Raw genomic sequence first — 24902 nt, 5'->3', positions numbered from 1 at the left:
CGTTTACAACGGTAAAGTTCCATTTTCCTACTACTAATTAGTATGCACGGGGCGTGCGTGAGTGACGGAGTGCGCACTTTCGCAGCCGTGCTTCGCACGGCCTTACGAGATTAATAGGCCTCTCGCCAGCTTGTGGCGCTCGGGCCTAATTACAAATGATGCTAGATACATTTCTTTTTGTAGTATCAAAACTGGATACTCATTTGCACCAATATAGATAGAAAAAAAATAATAATAATAATTTTAATTTTTAAAAACGGGAACAAATGTCACCTTTCCCCAAACAGTTTTACAAGAATTTGAGCTTTATCAATACTGGTAGGAGACCATAGAGACAAAAACAACTTGCAGATAAAGCATTTTTAATGATCATTGCGGTATCTAAATAGAATTTGAAATGTATTTATCATGATTGTACTGGTGCAAAAGTATGTAATAACTAGATAAAAATAGTAAATAATAAAAAAAAACATCTGATATCACTCAGGAGTATTGCCCATTGGTTTTGTTTCAGATTTTGTGATATTCTGAGGTCAAACCCAGATTTTCAGTTGAAGTCACATTATGTTCCACTTTACGATTGTAACCAGTTGCATCCATTTTGGAATTGAAAATGTTTGGTTTCCAAAACTTTTAAACAGGGACTTTGTACTATCCCAGTTCAGTTCAGTCCCACTTCCTTTCCTCACGCAGACTTATGAAGCAGGTGAATTTGCACGCGCAGCTTCATTCTCCTGAGATCTCATTAGAGCACATACTCCCATCACCTGCACGGATGTATCAATACACAAAAGCTCACTAAAATAAGGACGAACTGTAAACCAGGTAACACATTCACAACCCCCCCATTCCTATTGTCCCCCAGGAAACCCCAAAGACAAACAGTCTGCAGCAGCTCAGGTGTGCTCCCCCCAGGGCATGGTTTGTCAGCCAGCCTCCAACTCACACCGGAGAATACAGCCAAACACAACCACGAATGAAGGATAGGCAAGAGGCTACGGACAACTGAAAACACGTGTTTAAAACTGTCGTAATTCTCCAAGTCCAAAGCTTTTTACAGAAAGGAATTCTTTAGGTAAACATTTTTCATACATTGCCAATTTGTCAGAAATTCAACTCTATTAATCCATTTGCTGTATTAACCCTTTTCAAACCTTTCAAAAGCTGTACAAAAAAAATCTTTCTACAAATGAAAATTGTGAAACCGTAAACATGTTCAGCTCATTCATCCAGGAAAAGGCTTACTGAATAATTACCTTCAATTTGAAGTCTTCTTCAAACATTGGATTTTGAGTTAAGCTTTCGCGGAAATGAAGCCTGAAAAGTCCTCTTAAAACATCTTAAAGTACTACCCCCCTCATCCAAAGCCTTGTGGATGATTGATGGTCGCTGGTCTCGCTCTCTGATGGGGCCAGGCCATCCAAAACCCAATACCGCTGAGTAAATATTATGGGTTAGAGTTAATTGTCCAAGAGGGTCAAGTTTAATTCTAACGGAGCTTAAAGACGTCATTCATCGCAGCAGCGTTCTGTAAACGAAGAGTGAAGAGGAGCAGGGGCAAAATGGAAACTAAACTACAAACACATTTGCACAGTTCTGCTTTTCTGTAGCCGATTTGTAGCATTTTAGCAGCTTCAATCCAACATAGCATTTCAAGAACAAGATTTTCAAAAACAAGAAAATGTCAAGCAGACTTAATGTGCGCAATTGCTTTGAAGGGCACTGAATTTTGTCCATGGCGCATTGTTTGAAGCTAAAAAGGTTAAATGATCTGGAGGAGCATTTTGGAGGCACAGAGACACAATGCAGCCGCTGACCTGTAAGACGCCGTTTGCCAGTTTCCCCCAGACGCTTTCACAGAGAGGGACCAAGGGTACATTAGAAAGGTGCCCTGGGTATGAACAGAGGTGCCAATCACAGAACAATGCCAGTCACAATGTATTTCCCCTTGGAACACAGACTGGTTTGTAATGAGGCCGAAAAAGCGGCGCGCCACAAAGAGCTGACTCCACGTTTTTTGTAGAAAAGTTCAATCATGTTCTCCGTCTAGGCGGCGAAACACTGCTGATAGAAAACAATATCAGGGGACTACTAATGCAGCATTTAACCGCCACATTGTACGCAAACAAAAAACATAGATACATTTTCTGGATGTGTGACAGTTAATGATGTGCAGACATTAATTTTGATTTTTTTTCACAACAACAGGTCTCAATATGTACAAGTAATACCGTATATATATATATCTCAAGTGCTTTTTATTTGTCCATTTATATCACATTAAAAAGGCCTGTAAATTTTTCTTCATGTAAAAGCAACTCTTTTACAGTTTTATTCTCTGAAGCAGGAAGTGCACTGTTAGCACGCCAATGTTGTTTGCATTATTGTGAAGATAAACTCTGGCTTCTGAAAGTTGTGAAAAGCGCTTATAAACTCCTCAAGGTGAATATTAGGTAGGTTAGGTAGGTAAGCAGTAAATTTGGACCGCTGCTAACTTAAAAAAAAAATTAACTAGTCCTGTTTTGCATTTTTTTAAGACTGTAATAATCAGGTTCAGACACTTTCATTCAGAAAGTTTGATTTCATAAAGCTGCTCACATACAAAAGGAATGGCAATCTATTAGACAAAAGAAAATAGAGTATTTGACTGGCGTTTATGGTGTCAATAATTAAGACTAGTTGTAAAATTGTGGTGTTTATTCTCATTATAATTGTAAAGATAAAATGTGATGGTAAGTGTTTGTGACATTTGCATCCTGGGCACTGCTTGGCATGATTGGCTGTTGATTTATGTTAGCGGCCAGATGGCAATAGCTATGTGCGAGACGTTTTGCTTTATTCAAATTAAATCAAATAATCTGTATTACGCTTAAACACGCGGTCCAAAATATGAAAATGCTCCACGATTTCACGCGTGCTGGCTGCCTTTATAATTTGGACTTTCCTACTAAACTCGAGGAATGCAACTTTTGATAGTAGTGAGAGCAGGAGCTAAAAAACAAAACAAAAAAAACAGGGGGGTTTCAGGATGGCCAAGCACACTTCTTTAAAAAACAATCTTGCTCTGATGTTTTAGTCACCGTCCTGCAGGAGCTGCGGTGACCCCGACGACCCCCGGACTAATCAGCCGATAACGGGACCCTCCAATCTGCAGGGTCAAGCTTAGTCTGCTGAGATTAAAGAGCGCGGCCCCAAAAGCAGCCGCTGTATTGTCGAAGCCGAATCATAATGGATTAAGGGGCTCAACAGGTGGGCCACAGACACAGTTAAAGGTCAATCTGAGGTCAAGTGTGGGATACCACTCATAAAACAATATAGATAAACGGATGATCGTGAAGTAATGTTTGTTGGATCACTGCTAATCAAACTGCAATCAATTCTCCCGTTCACACAGCATGAGGGAATGACAGATTCATATTGGCAATGTCATTATTTAAACAATACCAGAATCACATACATTTCAGAACAGGTACTATCCCAATAAGGCAACAAAAAACCTTTCAAATTAAAGAAAACTAACCTACAGTGTGATCTTTCAAATTAAAAAAGGTACAAAGGGATATTTCTGCACATATGTAGCGGATACTTGAACCATAACCAAGGCACTATAGGCACATTGTAGCACATTTGAGATGGATGTCATGGTTTTGACTAGAGCTCATGGTCATTTTAAAGTACAACCCTTTAATACACCACAAAACTAAATTAAAACATATGCACGGGTAACCCACAGAAAGTTGTCTTAGTAGTTCAGAAGCCACCAGCTTTCTGCTAATAATACTATACATTTTTTTAAACAAAAATGATGAATGATTGCATAAGCAGAAACACTACATGTTTAATAACCCACACAGCAGAGAGGATGCTCGGGCCCCACCCACCCCAAGAGATAGCAGCTAATGGAAGCAGGATGGAGTGGTGGAGGTGAGCAGAAGGGTCGGGAACCAGGGGATACTCCTTAAAGTAGTCCTTTGACAAACCACTCACGCCGTGGGATGTTCGCTGGCACTTGTACTCCTGTGAGAACCATTATGTGCATCTGTTTGGACATGTGCTGCATCATCTTCAAGTCCTCCTAACCCCCGATCCCAGGAGCCAGGACTGCTGTATTCACAGTCAGGTTCACACGTTCCCTCGCTTTGTTTCCATATTTACAATTGTCAAATTAAAAAGTTTGCATTCTTTGTTTGGGACAGCCATCATTAAGCCATCGCCTTTGATCAAATGCAATTGGAATCTTTCAGCCAACAACATGAATATATTGTGCAAGACCATTCAGTTCCGCTTGTGTCCCCCGAGGGTTCGTCTTGGATCCACACATAATCTTAATCCTTGCATTAAGTCACTACAATATTTCAGAGACATAAATACTGTAAATGTGCAGTGGAAGACAGGATCTTCATTGTTACGCCAACAGTGCCTGTCATATATAATGTGTTGACAGGACAAATATAATGGTCATTCATCTCATTGTTTATGGGTTTAACTACAAACAAGAAACTGACAGTGTGGGAAAAGAAAACAGGAAGTTCAGAGGTGACTTTTGAGGATGAAGTGGTCAATATGAGTCACTTATAAAAGGGCTCTGTGGCCAGAATCTGTATTACCGCTAGTCTAAAACACACAGGGAAAGGCGGGATTGCATTATATATATATTTTGTAATAACAATTTATCCATTAGCTTACAAGGTTTCTAGCCAATTAATATGGGAACTGAAAAGCTTTCCAAAGAGAGACCACATTGAAGCTTTTCAAGTTGATTACAAATTCCTCTAATAACTATAGCTCAATAATTGGATTTCAAAATTGCACCGAATTCTTTCAAATTTCCCCAAAAATGACCTTGAAATGTTTGTCAGCGGTTCAAATTGAGCATGTACTGTATTTGCAATAAAATGTACCACAAGCTTTATGATACAAAATCAATCTATTATTACTAAAAAGGCTTCTTCATGTTGTTTTGCAGTATGCAACACACCCATCAGTGTCTGGAGGTGGAAGTAAAAGTGGTTGGTGGTGGAAGTGGAAGACAAATGTTTTACGACAGGGCCAAGTGAGAGAAAAGTGAAAGAGTGGCAGCAGACGGCCCATATAAAGCATGCTTCAATAAACCACTTCCTCTAACCTCATTCATTGACTAGACTAGACCGAGGGAGAGCAGGCATTTACAGCCCAGTTCCTGTTATTTGGTTGGATCGGACCCCCTCCCCTTTCCAACTCTTTTCATGCCCGCGCCAGCAGATCTCAGACCCACTGCTGCCTTCTTTGTGCTGTGCTAATACGAGGAGGTATGATTTCTGAAGAATCGTAAAACAATTATGGGCAAATTCCTGCTGCTCTGTGATTTGGGCCAGACAGTGGAGATTGGGCACAGTGTGAGGGGTCTGGGGTCCCGCGCTCTCCACTGAGAAACCATCATGCACAAAATGTCAAAAATGGATGCATGTAGTTATTTGGCAGGCTTGACAACATTCACCGGCAAAAATGCATGTTAAGCTAAAACGTGAAATAAGATCTGTTCAATTCAAAAAATGATTTACGTGAAAAGTATTAGTTGTGTGTCAATTGTTTGCAATGGTGTTTCTCAAGTGATTTTAGCTGCAGTAATTGCTATGCAACCTTTGTCCAGGTCCTTTTAACATGCACACAAGAGAAAATGTTAGCAATGTACTATGCAACTAAGCCATGTTTGTGGATGTAGAAGAACTTGTGGTGCTTGAAAGGAATGCACATACATGGACAATTTAAAACAAAAACCTGTGGGTAGGGCTGGGCAGTATATTATATATAAAGTATATGGCATATTGTCCACCCCTTCCTGTGTGCAAAGATGAGGAAGCACTACTACAAGGCACAGAATAAGAATCACTAAACTAGCATGTTACTTTGCACAAAGACATTCATAAACAAAGCGTAATTTGCCACAAATTCTTATCTAGTCAAAACTACATTAAATACAATATCCATGGTAAAATCAAAGATGTGTAGCATGTGGTCCAGGGGTCATTAGCTGACACTTTGGCTTATGTAAAGTTGAGGCAAATATGACATTTTCTAAACATAAGACATAAGAAATTAAAGTCAAAATGTAGTCAAAGGTCTTGGTAATCTTGAAATAAATTGGTAAATTCAATATTAAAGGCCTGTGTGCGTTTTTGAAAAGCAGGAAACAAAATGTGCTGACTCCAAGTTGAGAGCTCAAACACACTTGAAATGTATCTATGAATGAAAAGGCATGCTTGGGCTTGGTGTTGGGATGATGTCACCACACTTCTCACAACCCTCACACGTGCACAGGAAATGTGTGGAGAGCGTATCACTGGTGCTATCCTGGTGCTGGGAGGCGCGCATTATCCCGGCCACAGCAAAGAACGGAGGAATGCACCGCAGCTTCTGAGGCTTCTCCCAGCGTTGGCTTGTGCAGAGGTCAGAGCCGTGACTTGACTTATGTGGTATGTGCACACAAGCCGCAAATTAGGCCCGAGCGGAGGACGCGCGGAGTTAAAAGGCTTCTCAAGAGAGCCCAGGAGATGGCCAGAGGCAAACATGTTGGCCCAATCATTAAGGCATCAATCTGAGGCATCGAGAACACCGCGAGGGGCTTATGCTGTTGCCAATCTGGCTAACAGAATGCTCTTTTTCTTTAGGGAAACCAGATACACTTCCACTGTTAACACTTCATTGTCTACTTCCACACACTTACAGTTGTCGGACAGAAGAACCCGCCTCGTCATAACCAGATGTGTGGGGATGTGCCAGTTAGTTTGGAATGAATCAAGTTTAATAAGGGTCAGGTTTAGTATGCCTAATCCATCCATGATTGCACTAAACTTGTATACAGAAATGCCTTTTCAGACTTCAAGTACAAGCAGGATAGACTTTCACTTCCTTTAAGACAATGTGTTATGCTTTTGACCGCTATAAGGTTATAGCCTATGACACACCATGGATTATTATTTTGCATTTTTAAAACTTAATATTGATTGAGAAAAGTAACTTAATAAAAAAAAAACAAGTCTGCTCTCTTCTGGACAAGCCTTTGGAGAGCTATAGTTTACGGTAGTGAACGTTTTGTTTTGTTTTTTTTTGTGTCAAAATGACTATGCAATTCCTATGTTTGTCACCAGTTAAGTAAAAATGAAAAGGCGCACCACCAGGTAAAGAGCAGTGGGTGAGTATGGACGGTCGGTGAAAACTGGGATTTTCAGAGCAATGGCGTCTTGAATGAATCGCTCTAGATACAACCTCGAGTGGATAAATGAGAAGAGAAAATAAGCTCTTAAAAAGGTTTGATTAATATGTCCCATTTAAACATCTCCGTCTTTAAGTTTGTGTTGTTGGTTTTGTCCCAAAAAATTAGGAACAAAAAAATTATTATAAAATTAGGTCAGGTTAGAAAATTGCTCCTGAAAACTTTGCGCCAGAGCAAGCCTCATCTTCGCCTCCCCTACCACCAAACATTACAGTTTCTTTGTTTGCCTGCACTCCACTGCGACTCCAGCCCTGCCCTTTAAGAACAAGCTGGAACAGACTTTAAAAGGTGGTTTGGCTAGAACAAAAAGCAACACTGGTGCATGCTTCCTTTGCTAGCAGATTGGCCATTTTCCCCATTAGAGCATCTTCCATCTCTCCATGAAAGTTACAATCCTCTGAAATATCACAAACACCTTTGAAGAGATGCCATCTCCGGAGTAGATTAAATGGCAGCTGAGGTCTCAAATGAGGTGCTTAAGCAGCGTGAGCCACTGCTGCCTATTGCCAAAATAGCACCCCCTCCGCCACTTCCAAAGAGCTTTTTTACCTCCATTTGTTGAAGCAGCGCTGCCATTTGGCCGTTGCTATGGCAACACTTAAACGCTGGCCCGTTAACTGTGTGGCAATAATGAAGCGTGGTGGCAGCTTTACTGACTGATTCCTCATTAATCTTAATGTGTGTCTGGCAGCTTCTCTGAACCATGTCACAAATCAAACCATCAGTGGAAGGAAGTTCCACTCATTACTTTACTCATGATCGTGGCTGTCAGTGACAGAAGTACAGCTGATGGTAACCTGACACACACTGTAACAGTACACAAAGCTAGATTTGAAAACATCGTAATACCAATGCAAAAGCAAACGGCAAAATGGGCACACAAAAAAAAAGCTTGAAAATAGTGTCATACTGGCTCATATATTGTTTTTAAATATCAACAGTGTATGTTCATATACCCTCATGACCATCGTTCTTGTACCATTTTGTCAATGATCATTCTGTGTCCCAAAACTGTTCCAATAAGTCACTTTCCTAAGCCACAAAGCCAATTCATCTACACTGATGAGCAATCCATTTGTTTGTTTGTTGTCTGTAAAGGAGCATTCAAACTGCGGCATCCAAATTCGCTCCGGATGCCCCAGTTGGACGCCGGTACATTTGACACGTCCAAAAAATAAACTCGCCAGCAGAAGCACATCCAAGGCACATGCGTAGTGGAGAAGTTGTTGTATTTACCGGGGTGGCTATTCTCTTGACGCGAAGCAGACCAGGATGAGAGAGTGGCTTTGGTGCATTTCCTTTATAAAGTCCAACACTGGCAGTGATCGCCTAGGCAATTTGTCTGGGTCCACCAGATACTTCAGAGGTGAGCAGAATAGCTGAGAGAATATCTTCATTTACTCCAAAAGCTGCATCTGGATAATTTTCTACTTGTGCAGGGTTTGTTTTGTTCCTCCTTTGAATAATGAAATGCGTAGGTACATCACTGGAGTGTAATCTCTGATTGGTTGCAGCGCTGCTTCGACCACCAGAAGTTCAGTTTTGTTTGACTTCTGGTCGCTCAAACGCTCAAAACATAATTAATGAAATGTTACAACTGACATCAGAGCATTCACACAGTTGACCTACCATAAGCTAGTCAAACTAAAGGACTCCCCACACATCTTAAGGCTTACAAACGTCCAGGCGTTTCATCTCCGCTCCCTTCTCAATATGCTGTCATGTACCTAACAAATCAGCTCAACTCCAAAAGATGTTCCAGTCCATTTTCCTCTGGATGGACTCTTCGCTCCCAAACGTCCCACTCATCCTCGTCCCAACGATCGGATTTCCACAGAGCCACAGGATGTAACAGTCCAGGCCACAAATATTCTCCTGACCATAAAAGTCAAAGGGAAAAGCGATGGTCGGGAGTCCAGAGACATTGCGCGGAAAGCTCACTCTGTGATTAGAACGTGTTTCGCTTTCTATGCTCAGTCACACTCAGCCTGAGCACGGTTCACAAAAGGAACTGTATTTAACACGTCTTGGAACACATCAGCTGGTATCCAACTCAACAGTAAGCGAAGGTTAAGTTTGTGATAATGGCAGTTATTGCTCTTGTGTTTTGCAGTGGACAGATAAGAGTTTGTGGTGCTGCTAAAATTATCTAAAACACACGAGAGAGAAGAGTAGTTATAGACGGCACTAAAATGAACTTAAAGATGCACTTGAGTTCTCATGAAACACAGGAAGTGTGCAGTTAGCCTGCTAGTTGTTGTTAGCATTAGAAGGACGGCAAAACTCCACTCAAGGTAAGCAGTGATTGAACAATAAAATCTAAAATGACGGGGTCACAACTATATTTAAATTGTTCCGAAATATATCCAAATAAGCTGGTTTTCCCCTCACTTCTGCTGCTGAAGCTTGGCTGGAAGTCAGTGTCTTTTAGCAATGCTGCAGGCAGGAATTCTGGTTATTTATCTGCCGCAGCTGGGCACTGTCCCACCTTGTACTGAGGCCTGTTCATGTTCCGCTCTCTAACATGTGCTTTTACAATCTGAGTGGACAACAGCTTGTTTTAGAGGTCTGCACATGCGCTCTGAGGACAACACGGCCTCAGATAGGGCTGGGCCATATGAAAAATAATCCCGATGCAATTTTATTTGGTCTTTCCAAAAACAAAATAAAAAATGGCTTTTAGTAATGATGTCATTAACACAAACTAAACAGACTTTTAATCTGTGCCATTTAACAAAAATAATTTTCAAATTTCTTCCTAAAAATCTGACATCTGCTCAAAACTGACAGAAGATCGACTCTGGACGCCTTGATTTCAAAACCCCAACAAATAATTGACAAATTCTCATGACTCGGTGGGAATCTTGAAGGCAAGTTGTTGCGGAAGGTCGGGCATCAGCCGCACCATCTAGCTTTTAGAGTCTTTGTAGCTAAGGCTTCGTTCATGTTTCTAACGATTAGACGTTAGTTAGAAATACAGGCAGTAATTTAATAAGTGAAAGCTAGTTTGTGTAATACATTGAGCAGTGAAGTGATGTTCATTCCATTCAGCAAGTAAAGCAGGCATGGCTGATAGCTCAGTAGGTTAACCATTTGCATTTAGCATAGGAGAGTGGGGTAAATGTTCTTTTTCAAAATTGTATTCCCGTTTCTGTAATTTCTTTGTGATTTTAATGCATTTTTCCTGCTGTGTGAAGCACCTTGTGTATGAAATCTGCTCTACAAATAAAACTTGCCTTGCCTTTGCATTATGTTTATGTTATTCACAAAATACTGATGAACACCAAAAGTCTGCTTGCCCAACTATATAATTCACTACACACTACTGATGCTAGGAATGCACTAGGAAAGTAAAGAATAAGTTTGGACCAAGGGAAACAGCTGTTTTTGTAGGGCTGCACGATTGCAATTTTTCTTACAACTATTGCAATTGTGGTGTAGAGTGTAAATTGTAAACTCCATGAGCATCAATATTTGAGAGACAATTGACCTGCTGAATGAATACAAGAATGTGTTCACAGGAGGTCAAAACTCAAGGACAAGTTTAACCTATAAAAAGAACAGTGCATTTTGTTCTTTGCAGAGGACATTCCATCATTTACAGTAAATAATTGCCAACTCTGCTTTGAGACTTTTTGATTCAATTGTGATACATTTACTCTGGGTGAACTCCAGAATGCCATGTTGCATATTACTTGTGGAAACATTTTGTAAAGCACGCCATTGCCAGGCTTAAACCGCAGATCTCATCTATCAGAGCAGGAGGGTGGAACTCACTGTTCACTGTGTAATCAAAGAGCTTTTAGGAGAACCTTTGAGCTTTGAAGCAGCGTCCGTATCAGGAGATAGGAGTTTGATTTATGGGAGCTGCTCAGAGGCATTAGGCTAAATGAACACAGGAGAGGGGTTCCAGTGAGATGCATGTCCCGGGTTCACTCCAAAAAGTGCTTCTTCTCATCTTTTAAGTGTCACTTTCCGCCTGCCATGAATCACACACTCATGGAGATTTAAACAGCATTTCTAAACCAGAGCTGGGTTTAAAGCTGCAGGAGGCAATATATTACCCACTCGCTGGGACTTGACTAGGCTTCCAACTGAATTTACGAGTATATGGTTTCAAACGGCGTTCCAGGAAAATGTAATTTGTTGCTTTGACCGTACAGAATAACAATTGCAAACAAAGACATGTTACTAATAATATAAAATGCTATAATAGAACATTTCTGTGCTACGATTATTCACAATTGTTGTCACCAAGACCAAACAACAATGAAATCCTTAATTTAATCTAATTTCTTCTTCCAAAGTCGCCCGAATAATTGACGATTTCACATGATCCGATCCCGAGCGGATGTTCTTTCGATGCCTTGACCACGCGCCACTCAAACTCAGAAACTCTTTTCCACACTACATTCCAGATTATCCGAGAACCACAATTTGTCTACTCTGAGGCGACGATCAAAGAGAGAAAGTTTGTCTTTTTACTGCAGCCACAGTTCAATTCAAGTAAAACATAATTGTCAGTCATGAGGCCACATAAGGCGGTGTTCATACAGTGTCATTAAAAGCCGGTGTCAGTCTAAGCACAAAGAATAGAGGCAATAAAGCCGGAGCTCATATAAGGTCCATGGCCCACAGCTGAGTGAGCGCTAGGGGACAAATTTATTATTCCTCCTGCCGTCATCTTTTATTTCACATCATAATCAGAGCAGACTAACAGCACGCAACACGCGCCGTCTCCCGCTTCTGTTCTGTATTCACTCGCCATTACATTTGACATAAAAGTCATTTTACAGCGAGACTTGGCAGAATTTTAAAAGAATGACCTTATAAAAATGCCTGTAAATTAGAAGCCTATTAATACGATACAGGAATAAACCATTAGATTTATAATATAAGTCTCAACAGTTCAGCCACGATGAGGGTCAAATCCAGTGATCACGAGTGTCCTTTTTAGGGTGCAAGTTTGTTACAATCAAATGGAAATTAGTTTAAATAGTCGCAGTCAACAAATTGGAATGAGTGCAATTATTTAAGTCCTTTGTGAAAAGCAAAAATAACCGGTTTCCATGGGATTAATTGATTGTGTTATGTATAAAATGTAGTTTAGATGCCCAAAAATGTGATCCTAAATGCGTATGATTCTTGGCTTAGTTTGCAGTTTATAATTAAGTCCTTTCAAATGTTTTATGCTTTTTGAGAACTGAATCTGTGCAAAAAAAAACTGAAAAAACCAATCGAATCTGAAAAGAGTCATTTTTGAGTCAGTCCCAACTTTCCTTTTGCAGTAAACCTGATTATTATCTTCTGTATCTTGAAAAAAGGTTCCATTTTCCAATAGCAAGTCACCAAAAACAAATGTACTTTTAAATACAAGTCATTTTCCACAGTGATTTATCATGTGTCAAGTTGTAAGAGTGGGTCACATTGTAATCTTGATCACAGAATGAAAACCGAACACCAACAGTTTTGTCCAGTTGGCGGCGAAGATGCAATTATCTACACAAGACAGTAAAAACGATTAGAAAGGGTCGCATCAGCAAGTCAAACAAAGATAGGGAGACACACACACATTGATTTTTAGACGTCAAGACTGAAAACTCAACACTTGACGAAGACAAACTTGCACAACCTCCAAATCTAAATAAAGAACTACAACACATCTGAAAAAAAGAGATTGAACTCTGAATGGCACAATGAATCACGCCACACATCACCTTTATATTCAATTCAGGACATTTTATGAATCTGAAATTGTGATTTATATGTGATTATGCAAATATTTGATTGTGTGATGTCCAAGAATATCCAAATACATCATCAAACCATCAAACAATGTAGCAGAGGGTTTTTTTCCCCTATACAACTTACTAAAAACACTTCCCAAGCCAGAACAAGCCAGCACATGACCTTAACTCCTAAAATCCTTTGAAGATCAGCAGTTCACAAGTACAATTACCAACGCGAAACATAAAGAATGCCGTTAACCCACACAACAAATACTTCAATCACCTTCACTTTCCTCAGAATGGGTCATGTGCGTGCGATCTTTTGACTTTACAACTTCAAACACTTCTCTCGCTCCCTTCCGCCCACCGCTCATTATTGGCCACGGTGCTGCAACAATTTCAAAAACCTTATCAATACACCATGGATTGTTTTAACCAAAGCACGACGAGGCTCTTCTGTGCCATGGCAGTCAATGTCCTGAGTGATGCAACCGCACAGACACTGTTCCAACAGTCTCCCTCCATTAACCCGCAATACATTTCCACGCTATGACACGACTGCTGGGAGAAAAAAAGTGAGGAATGGCGAGTAGATAAATAGGTTTTTACACCAACTGAATAAGCAATGCTCCACGCGGGTCACCTAGGTCAGTGTTAACAGCTTGCCCAAGGACAACTGCTCTGCCGGTCTGTTCCAAGCAATCATTCTCACGCAGCTGTAACGCAGAGTAAACAGCGGCGCACCGAACACAGCATCAGTTTCGTTCCCGTTACCTCGTTTTGGTTTGGGGAAACTTTCGTGAAGGTAAAAAACCACTTTCTCCACAAAGTGCTGGATGTTGCTTTGGCCCGGGCCGCGCACAAACACCATCCAGTCGTGGGTGAAGCCTTCCACAGTGGGTTTCCTCCTGACCTGGGCTCGATGACCAAGTTCTAGTTTCACCTGGACAGCACCCTGGAAGACAAATAACGCTCTTTAAATGGGTTGGACGGATGGAAAGACGTGATGAATATTAGGTCAAGGAACAGCCATAATGAACTAGGGTGGAAACAAGTTCATCGATTCATCATAAATTCGTTTTCTGAACTGGACACAAATTCCAAACATGCCATGTGCTTAGAGAAGAGGGTTTATGACTCAGACAAAGCAGTATTCACCCCCAGTTTGGCACAAGACAGGAGTAGAATTTGTGTTTTAATGTGGAAAAAAAATAACAATAAAGTTTAGTTGTAAATATACTCCAGGAGGATGTTAAAGTGTTAAATCAATTTGGATTCTTCTTGATCAAAATGAGTAAAAATCTCATTTTAATGCACCTAAACAACTAATCGATTAATTGAAAGCCCTAATATATATATATATATATATATATATATATATATATATATATATATATATATATATATATAATTAATTTAAATAAAATTGGAGAAGGGAATAAAAAAAATGCACTGTTGACGTATCAAATTATTAAAACGGATGCAATAAAACCTCCAAAAGTTGACGTATGAAGTAGAGTAGACTGCATTGTCCCAATTAAGTGAAATGTGAATAAATGTGATAAATCCGGGGAGAATAAAAAGTCCGTGATGCACATATATAAAATAGGTCCTCCTGTGCTGCAGACACACGCACGTATCGGCTCAAGCTAGCGGCGCCGTCTGAAAATCCTCTTTAGTCACAAAAAATAATACACGAGCCTCCACGGTTTTTGCAGCAACGCATCAAAATGTCCCCAAAGTCCTGCACGGAGCCCGGAGCGAGGCGTGCGGAGGGACACTTACCGAGCCGGCCATCCTCGAGGCCCTGCTTCACTGTTATTTCATGGAGAATGAGTTTGGACCAGGAGCAGAGGTGAGCACTGTTTGTCTCTAACAGCGGACATGGTTCTGCTGGACACAAGTCACACTCAACACTTTGAAAGCCTCACCGGCGGTCAAAGCCCCGGCAGCACGCGCACTACTTCCGCCGCGGCTTTTGCAAATAAAGCACCACAAACAGGGACGCAATTTTACAGTCTACAGAAGCAACAGGCAGGAAACAACGATTAACGCTATGGTAATGAAACAATTTCCAACATTTTACAGAATACACTAATAATTTATGTTCATTTACCATTCATCCCCATCTTTTTCTCTCTACTTCTTCTGTCTTGTTCATTTTATCTGTATATTAATGTGTTCTGTACGTGTTGTCCCCCCTGTCTGTAAATACCCCCCCTTTTTATTATGTTCAGCGTCTTTGGGTCACTGAAAAGCGCTATATAAATAAATGTTATTATTATTATTATTATTATTATTATTATTCTGCCCATAAAATTCCTCAGAATGGTAATAAACATGTCCATCTACACCTGGTCGAATAACATAAATGTATCTCTAATTTTGTTTTGTGCTTGAATGTTGAGCGCCTTTTGTTTTTGACCAAACCACAATAAAAATAAAAAATAAAAAAATCTTACTTTCGTTCAATTTAAGGTGTTTTTTTTCCTCAAACATCCCTTGTAAAATGCACTCTTACTCTGAGCGGACTCGCCTCTCCGCAGAGCTGACCTGTATCATCATCTGGGGCAGAGCCGTCACTGTCTTCTTGGAGACATAAGCTCAATGACAAATTGTGATACAAGCCAGGTAAGCAATGTTTCTATGGAGGAGAACAGGGGACGTAACCTTCACCAGAAAAGTTACACAGCGCAGCTTTATGTTTAAAGATGTAAGTTATGTTAACTAAATCTGTAATCACTGGGCTTATGTTCACCAGATGCCAGCACAGATGAACAGGAAGGGGAAATCATTTAGTTACTCTCAAGAAAAATATAGTGGCACAAATCCAGTATTGTTTATTGAAATGACTGTAAACCACGGGAATACTGTGGCATTTTGACTGAATTCTTGACAAAAACAATTAGAGTTTAACACCTGGACTCTCTGTTTGGGTATTTCTTTCAAAAACTGTAGTCACCCAGCTGAAATTAGGATCTTAGATGTTTGTCTCTTTACTATACTATATTACTGTAGCCTGTGTGGTGTGATGTAATTAATTAATTGTATGAGATCTTCAGTGCTCTTTGCATTAAGGGTTGAGGAGTGTATCAGCCTACTGTAGTAGTAGTAGTAGTAGTAGTAGTAGTAGTAGTAGTAGTAGTAGTAGTGTACTGTACCTATTTTCAAGCTATTCAAATGAATTCCTTATCCCAAATTGAATTGTTTTGTGTGTCACTGACGAGTAAACAAACTCTGGCAGATAAAACAAAACATCTGTACAAACCCTGCAAAAGTAGCATAAGATAATCTTTATGAGAACCTTTAAATGTAGGATACGTTTACAGTAGTTACAGATTGTTATTTTGCTGTATGACTTGACGTTGCGCTCCCACACAGAGTCGTTTCCGCTCTCCCGTGGTACAATTCTGTTAACTTTACGTAAAGGTGTAACGCACGCGCAGTCTGCGGGCTGCGGGCAGGGCACGAGAAGATAAGAGCCAATCAGGACACCGCAGACTGGCTCAAAGATCCAATCAGACGGCCGCATCTCTGCTCTAATTGTGTTGCCTTCATTTCTCTCGGGGGAGTCCGTGAAAGAAGCATGTGCGAGCAGTTTCACCAGTGTTGTTCTCAGGTAGTCCACGAAACACAGTATAAATTACATATTGTACACCTTCATTTCACATAAGCGTAATAGTTTAATGTACATAGTATAATAAAAGCACATTAGATTATCTTCAATGTAAATCCAGTGCGTGAAGGATTATAGATTAAGCACAGGATTTGATCACAGCACAGTGATAGTTTATAACTCGTATCCCGTTCATTCTCAGTCATCTATGTGTTGCACTTTTGCCCGCACCACGTTGTGTCAGACTGAAATATCAGACTGAAAAGACTGTCATAGTGTAATGCTACACAGAGTCCAACATATGCGTGGTATTTTATCATAAAACATATTAAACAAAACCTTTTTATGCACTTTTTAATGCGTGGTTATTTATGACTGAATTTCCCCGCTTGTGTATTTTGGTCCTCGTCGTTCGCCGTAGAGTCATGCCGCTGTCCGCACACTTTGGATGAATGAGGTAAACTTTGAGCTCCACTCATCAACTTATCACTTATTCTTGTTATAATCATTCAAGTGCCACTACATCGGGCTATATTTAGCTGAATATATACTTGGATCGATTTGAATTCATCCCTAAAGCACACAAACAAGTTATTACGCCGTAGCTACTGTTAGCCCTGTTTGCTAACTGCATAAAGTTTGTTATTAATATCTTCTAGTCCATTGTTATTTTTTGCTTATGCTTTTTTGCTGTTGCTGTAGGTATTTGCTTTGCCGCATTGTGTTCTTGTCATGCATTTAAGTTGGTGTTGTGTGGTATAAGTATGGGCAAGCTAAGCACATTATAAACATTGAGACAAAACAGAACAGTAAATGCACATTTCTAGTCTTAAATAAGTGGCTAAATGTCACTTATGGATGTTGCTTATTACTGCACGTGTTTGGTTAATGGTGGCCTTGTTGAAGCTGTGTTGTGTCTTCCATATGTTTGTAAGCTTTTGCATGTCACTGTGTAAAAGCATACAATATTTTAGATTTGAGACTTGAGAACACTTTTCTTGTATTGTTATTTTAGTTATACTCTAGATCTTTCTTTTGCTGCAGGGACTTGATGCTTCCACTTTGACTTGAAAGCCTGTTGCACTTTGAAAACCTTAGAAATTGCCACCAGGCACTTGTCTGGCATGTGCATTGAGTCCCACAGTTAAACCAGGGCTGGGGTCCCTTCTAAAGCCTCTGCGGGCTCAACACTGTTCACGCTTTGTCTTCCTGTTCTATTGCTAGTGCAGACCTAGCAGTACAAGCTGGGCCATATTGTGTGGCTGTATGAGCTAAATATGTTGTCGAACCCACTGGAACACAGCCTAGACACTAAAAAACAAAGATATTCATTATTAACACATCTTCGGTTAAGTTGCAACATGAATTACATTTTTTCTTTGATGCACCTGCACCACCTTTACCATATTGTCTGATCTAAACTTATCAAATTGGGTTTACACTGGCTTATATTGACAGGTTAAAAGACACTATAAAAATGTACCCTAAAATACCACTAAAATACACTGTTGAAGGTTGAATTTAGGCATGTGTGTGGGTTGTGCTGGCTTACCTGTGTCTCCACGAGGTTGTGTGTAGCAGTGACAGCAGTACACAGTGTCCGGGGCAGGCTGCTGGACAGTACAGCACAGCACAGCACTATGGCTTATCAGTGAGATAACAGTGGGGGGGGTGTTGGTGGGCGAGCGTGTGCGTCTATGGGGAGGGGGACGACCACACTGGGCTCGTATTGCCACTGTTTTTAGTAATGTAAGAGCATTATATCGGTTTACAAGCCACTTAAACACTTAAACCATCTCCCTGCTGTAAACAGTATCTGATACAGATACAGATGAGGGGATGCTTCCTGGAGCCTGACAAAGCATTTTTGTTGTATTTTAGGCATAATAATGGATTTGTTAGAATTGAGGCAAAACAATACCCATTTATTAGTGCAGGTTTGTTTATTATTACACATATGGATCGCAACAAGAGCTGGGAGTTGTATTGAAAAATGAATAGTATCATATTTGAGATCTATTAAAGTGACTTCACAAAGTGTGGTGTGGTTTGATGCATTGTTAAAATGTCGTTTGATCGTTATAGAGATTATTGGAAAACAATATTGAAATTATTATTTTGTCAAGATTGCCCATCCCTAATCTTGTCAGAATGGCCTTTTACATTGCTTGAATTAAGAGGCATGTGTTGTATAAGTGCGATTGTTAACTTTTAGGTTGCGTTCATGCGATGACACACTAGAACACAGTAGACAGGTCACAGTTTTATGGTAGAATTTGCCAAGTTTATCTCTCAGATTTTAGATTTGTCCACCTGGCTTATGGGTCATATCTCTGTAACAACTGGGCCTATTCATAAGAAACAAAAACGGCCACAAACTTCTCTGTCAGCATAAATAAAGAAACATTAAGACATTTTTTTCACAATACTTCCAGAAAGTGGTGTCATTATTCAAACCCAAAGACGTGATCGAAAGGTTAAGCCAAACTCTAAAAAATGATGATATGGGTCAACATTTGTAGATCATAGGTTTGGATATTTCTTGCAAAAGCAGAGTTAAGTTGAAGATACAGAAGTCCACAATGAAAGGTGTGCAAGCCTTTGGTTACCATCTTGTCTCCATGGAGATTTTGTTGCTTTGCCTGGAACGTTCCCCATTATGGCATTAAAGGGATCTATCTTCAGAAATCGAAATCAGAAAAGGATTTATTCCCATTGTCAGTGAACAAAATTCACAAACTTGGATCTCGCTTTGGCTGTTCAATGAATAATAATAATTTTACTCTCTTTGTAAGCCCATATCATTGAATAAATACCCAGACCACACGCAATCTTACTGTGAGCGTCACAGGTTCACATTTTCACAGATCTGACCTGTAACTTGGCCGGGGGGGGGTTCTTTTTTCAATTGAGAACCCAGAAAAGCTTCATAGTGCAGCTTTAAGTCCTATGCGATTATGTTATCATCGTCAGTGTTTTGCTTGTGAACTGGACTGTGTTTTCGCACTTGAAGTCAGAAGCGCCATATGCCATTGTCACTCTTCCTAAATGGACCTTGGAGGATACAGGGTCTGCACAGTGCACGGAGGCGGGCAGGTGTGTGCTGAGCTCTCGTGGGAGGGCCAGCCTGCGACCGCCTCAGGGCTCCAACACAGTAATCCGGATGTGGTGTTGCTTTGCAGGATTCCCACTACTTTAAAGAGAGGATTTCAGTGGATCTCGTTCATGTACAAAAAAGAAAAAGAATTCCAATAATGTTCTGCCTTAAGCACCTCTACTACTACTTGTACAATCATTTATAACTATAACTAATATCTTGGCTGGTACTACTACTACAACTTCTACTAATGCCTCAGAGATGTCTCCCAACTTGTTTTATACTCGGGCTGCAACAATTAATCAACTAATTGTGACTAGTCAATTATAAAAACAAAATATATTTTGATGACTGTAATCATTGTCTGGATTATACACACTTTAAAACGCATACAAAAATACTTTTTTATAATTAAGACGTTAGCATTGTTTAATCAAAATGTCTATTAACAAAACGCCTTCAGTCACAATATTTCAACCTTTATTTGTTGTAATGTATATCTATTTTTTACTTAAAAAAAATATTAAAATTGTACTATATTTTGCTTAAAATCCCAACTTTTTAGTAAAATTAATGACCTAAAATAATGGTGTGTAGCAGCTGTATATTCTGAAACAACTGGTGGTCTTCTCTGGACCATATTGTCCGACCTAATGAGACAACATGAGATGGGCGAGCGCTCGGCTTGGCACCCTGTGACCTCATCAGCAAGCTGGTCTGCTCTTGACTTGTAAATAATTTAATGCAGAATTATGTCCACGGCTCCTCCAGGTCAATAATGTGATAACTCTGGGCTGGGATAGACTTTCAAAGAGGCCGAGAATACCTCCAAGCACTGCCTCTCCTCTCCATTAGGAACAACAGGTGGCTGCATCACTGAACTGGTGTTTCAAAGCCACACTGACTGATATGTGATAGTGTTGAGTTGAATGCGAGGGTATCACTGAGCGCGGGCTTCAAAAATGTCTTTCAAAATCCGAACAAAACTACTGAAAGACATGCATGCGCCGCTGTTATCACATATTGTTTGGATGGTCACAGTTTGATAATGTGGCCAGATGTCAGAGCAAGCTAATGCTACCCTTATGCTGTTGGGTATTTTGTTTTTTGTTTCAGGCGTGACAAGCAAGCATCATGGAGAGTCTGAAGACAAGATTTGATTTCCCCAACCCTGTTATACAAGCCCAGGTAGGATTATTTCCTCTTGCCCTATTATGTGTATGAATCATTTTGGCTTTTGTAGATGTACAACATGAAGAAATAAATCATTCCTGTTTATTGTGGGTGCATTTTAACCAATGTGTTTTTGTTGTAGAATGTGCGTAATCTTGTTGCTGCTGTTCTCAAAGAAAAAGGACAGAATGGACAGATCTGTCAGTCCTCCTTTCAGGTGAGTTTTATTTTAATGGAAGAGAAGAAATCTTGCCTTCTATTCAAACACATAATGACGTGTGGATTCCCTGACCAGGGCCCAGCGTTGGAGACCCTGTGGCAGCAGTGCTCTGGTGACGGTGACCTGGTGCGGACAGTGTGTTGTGAGGCTCTGGTCCTGCTGGTGGAGCAGGGACACGCTGACCTGCAGTATGTGCTCAACGGAGTCCTCAACCTCCTGCCCTCTGCCAGGTACACAAACACTAGACTAGACTGCACTAGACTAGACTGCACTGCACTAGACTGCACTAGACTGCACTAGACTGCACTAGACTGCACTAGACTGCACTAGACTGCACTAGACTGCACTAGACTGCACTAGACTGCACTAGACTAGACTAGACTAGACTAGACTAGACTATTAAGGTTTCATCCACATACCATATACTATACTTAACTACTGCATGCATGCTCTTTATTCCACATTCAAATTTGGCTCATTCAATTTTAAATACATATAAATATAAACTGCTTTTCTATCCGTCTGTTTTGTCACATTAATGTATTTTTAATGTAAGCTGGTCTCGAACTTAATGATTACTAATGTGTTACAAATAACGCAAATTACAGATTTCATTACTGTTTAGTTATGTTCATGGTAATCGTGAATAATGGTTCAGTCGTGTTGTTTTTATTTCACAATAATTGAAACGCATCCTCAGTCCAATTGAATAAAAACGTTGGTCTTTGCTGTCAGAAATGTGCAGGGGCTGATAAAGGTGATTGGACAGTTGCTGCAGATGCAAGCTGACCAGAGAGACCCCAGTAAACCCTTCACCTGTCCCTACTCTATCAGGTCAGTGCCATAATAATGTCTTTTTTTCATACTACTATCACTACTTACAAGCTTAGAAAATGCATGTGGGCCACTCTTACCCACAGGTGTCATGTGCTTTCCTTTCATGATTTGTATGGTGAAGTTATTGATCCCAGAAGTGGCTCCAGCCTGTTTGTACAGCAGTAGTAACAGTAGTGCTGCTGTGTCCGACTGGCTGGTTGAATACGACGACCCCCCTCCTCTTGTCCTCCTGCTAGCTCAGACCGCCACCTCTGCCAGGATCCCAGGGCCTCCTTAATCAGTTCCAGCGGGTGATAAAAAATACTAAACCCCTCCTGCCTGCTCCCACTCTCTAGACCTCTGATAGTCTTACATCTTTTTTCTCTTGGAACTATCTTATCCAGCGCGTCTCTGTTCCCTCTCGCGTCTCTCCTTCCTTCTCCATTGTCCCTTCCCTTCTCATTCCATCTTCATCTGTGTCTGGTGTGTCTGCGGCTGTCTGGCGACGTGCCCCTCCCTGAAGGGAAGATGAATGTGCTGGGGGCAGCGGGGTGGCGGCGTTGGCCTGGTAGCCTGGCCCTTCATTGGCTCCTCTGGCCCGGGCACTGCTGGGTAACTGTAAGTGCTGCGGGATTAATGGAGGGTGCACACTGGTGCCCATTGTTGACCGTCTGCTCAGCGCTATCCCGTGCAATCTGCCGCGAAGAGCACATCGACTTTAGCCCTCAGCGGGATCAGAGCCGGACCACGGCTGTGGCCAGTCTGTCTGCAGCTTACAGTCACTGCACTTTCTGAAAAACAGAACATGGGTTTGAGATTTAGCTGTGGGCAATGTTCCAGCTTGTATGTGAAAACGTAAGTTACTGTTATACAATAAACACAAGACTAATTAGACACTCAAAATGTATCCAATTTAGATTTAATTAGAGACGGGAGATATATATAAAAAAAAAAAAAACAATATTGAAGTTGCTGTTTTGGAGTGTAGCTATTCAAACTTGTTATGATGTATTTTAAAAGCAATAAACACACCATTGTCAAGTAATGAGTTTTGAATGACATTTGTGTCTATAGTAGTGCACAGAAGTGTCTAGTTCAGGCCAAATTGCACCTGTCCTGTTGGTGAACTTGGAGTTGAACGATAAGGAAACTCACCCTGTCTGCACTTCCTGCCTCCTCCTTTGTCCACTGGCCTGAAGGTGGAGAAGGCCTGGGGAGGATCTGATGGATGAGAGGTGCTGTGGAGCTGAGGGGAACCTGAGGAGAGGGGACGAGATGGTCAGACAGATTACAGCTTCAGCAGACAAACGACAGGGGGTTCGTTTAGGTCTAGGCCACCGCACAGGCACGGGCACGTTTGTCTCTGTAGCTTCCGTCTCACGTGTTTGGTGATGGATAGATTCCACTGCTAAGTTTAACCATGGGTTCATCATCCTTACCCGTTTTCGGTGACCCCAACTTGGTCAGAGCATAAGCCAAACAACACTTCACCTTGGATTTGACCCCAGTGTTTGTCCCCGGCTAATGGCTCAGCAAATTAGCAAAGTTGATGGTCACGGTTCTTGCCTTGTGTTTACACTAGGCAGACAGGGTGGTAAACAAAACCAACAGGCAAGAGCGGATGCTTTAAAAGACCTTCCGGAAATTTGGAGGATGTTGGAACAAATCCGGCAGGTAGTAATATTTCTAAAAGGACATAGCTTCATCTGGATTAACCCTTGACCAAAATCCTGGAGCCGATACCCAGTTCAGTCAATTTCTCTGGATTAGAACCGATACCCAATACCAACCTCCACCAAGATATTGACTGTATTATTCAACATATTACAGTTAACTTCTCTTTTCTGTCATTAAATTATTAAACTATGAATTTTCAACAGTGTTTCCTCGTCATTAGTTTACATGGAATTGTATTTTGATTGATTCCTGCATATTTGAGTAATCCTGTATTGTCCTGTGTAACTGATGCACCTACCTCCTATCCCCGCCCACATCCCTGTACTTATTTGCGATTATTTTTTAAAATTAAGACTCCAGGGGAACCATGTAGGTTTCTAAAATGTCACGTAGCCACTCCTCCAAAATAAATACATGTAAATGACAATCCGCTGCTTGTTACAGTGAAATGTCACTGTGAAGAGGTGGGGCTTATCAGTTCTGCAGTTTTGAAGAGGATGTCAATGGACCTGTTTCTGTTACTAAGCCATTTAGATCAATATTGTGATTTACAATGAACAAAATGTACAATTATGCTCTACTTATGTTATAGGTCAATACTCCGTACATGAAATAAAGCATAATATGTCTCCTTTAAGGGCCTCTTTTGTAAATGTAGAGTTTGACCAACCACAAAAACAACATGTAGTCATGCTTTAAACCCTGAACGCTAGTAACGATTTTCCATTATGTTTGAAAACTGGCGCTCCTCCCAAGGTGAACGCTCGCCCTAATCTATATTTATGCCCTGCACTTCCTGAATATGAGTTTGAGTTGTGTCAGTGGATCCTCGTGTGAACATGGCCTCTGCTCTGCCGCTGTTGTGTTGTGCAGGAGTAGCCCACATCCATACATCACGACGTTGGAGAACCGCGCTGACTGCTGGGCCGCTCTGCTCGTGGAGATTGATGACTTCATACGACGAGCCGCCGACAGGCAAGTGCAGCCGCGGCAACGGAAGCCTTGAACCCACCTTCCAAACCACTCCCTCCCACTCCGCATAAATCTTAAAACGCCATCTGCAAAGAGTGCAGCCTGACATATAACTCACTAGTCTCCTGTCTGCGAATTATGTGAAGTAATTGAATGCACACGCGGAGGCAAAAGAGCACATGAGAAATGAGGTTGCTTTGCATGGGCTATGGGAGTTTCAGGGAGTTATTGGTTGCTGTTCTTAATGGAAAAACCTAGATGTAACACTGAAAATAATTAATAGTTGTTTCACGTACTGTAATGTAGCGTCAAATGCTCTTGTCCACTTGCAAATGATCTCTCCCCCAGAC

General features: G+C 40.9%; 2 protein-coding genes across 3 annotated transcripts in view; one reads left to right on the top strand and one right to left on the bottom strand.

The window, feature by feature from the left end:
- The window catches only part of mllt3 (MLLT3 super elongation complex subunit), a 38384-nt gene extending 23466 nt beyond the window's left edge, over nucleotides 1–14918 (bottom strand). For both annotated transcript variants that reach the window (XM_072459308.1, XM_072459309.1), the window contains exons 1-2: nucleotides 14767–14918; nucleotides 13756–13936 (exon numbers count right to left, since the gene is read on the bottom strand). In XM_072459308.1, the coding sequence (XP_072315409.1) occupies nucleotides 13756–13936; nucleotides 14767–14778 (193 nt within the window). In that variant the 5' untranslated portion in view covers nucleotides 14779–14918. The remainder of the gene's footprint in view (nucleotides 1–13755; nucleotides 13937–14766) is intronic.
- A 2056-nt stretch (nucleotides 14919–16974) lies between these two features.
- Nucleotides 16975–24902, top strand: part of focad (focadhesin) — a 29153-nt gene continuing 21225 nt past the window's right edge. Inside the window, exons 1-6 of the mRNA XM_072459312.1 lie at nucleotides 16975–17054; nucleotides 20811–20882; nucleotides 21010–21084; nucleotides 21163–21317; nucleotides 21823–21921; nucleotides 24454–24555. Coding sequence (XP_072315413.1) covers nucleotides 20829–20882; nucleotides 21010–21084; nucleotides 21163–21317; nucleotides 21823–21921; nucleotides 24454–24555 — 485 coding nt within the window. The 5' untranslated portion in view covers nucleotides 16975–17054; nucleotides 20811–20828. The remainder of the gene's footprint in view (nucleotides 17055–20810; nucleotides 20883–21009; nucleotides 21085–21162; nucleotides 21318–21822; nucleotides 21922–24453; nucleotides 24556–24902) is intronic.

The sequence above is a fragment of the Eucyclogobius newberryi genome, unplaced genomic scaffold, assembly GCF_026437365.1.
Source record: "Eucyclogobius newberryi isolate DKJ021-1_F unplaced genomic scaffold, fEucNew1.0.hap1 SCAF_22, whole genome shotgun sequence".
Taxonomy (NCBI): Eukaryota; Metazoa; Chordata; class Actinopteri; order Gobiiformes; family Gobiidae; genus Eucyclogobius; species Eucyclogobius newberryi.
The sequence above is the reverse complement of the archived record's forward strand: the minus strand, read 5'-3'. Positions and strand labels throughout refer to the sequence as shown.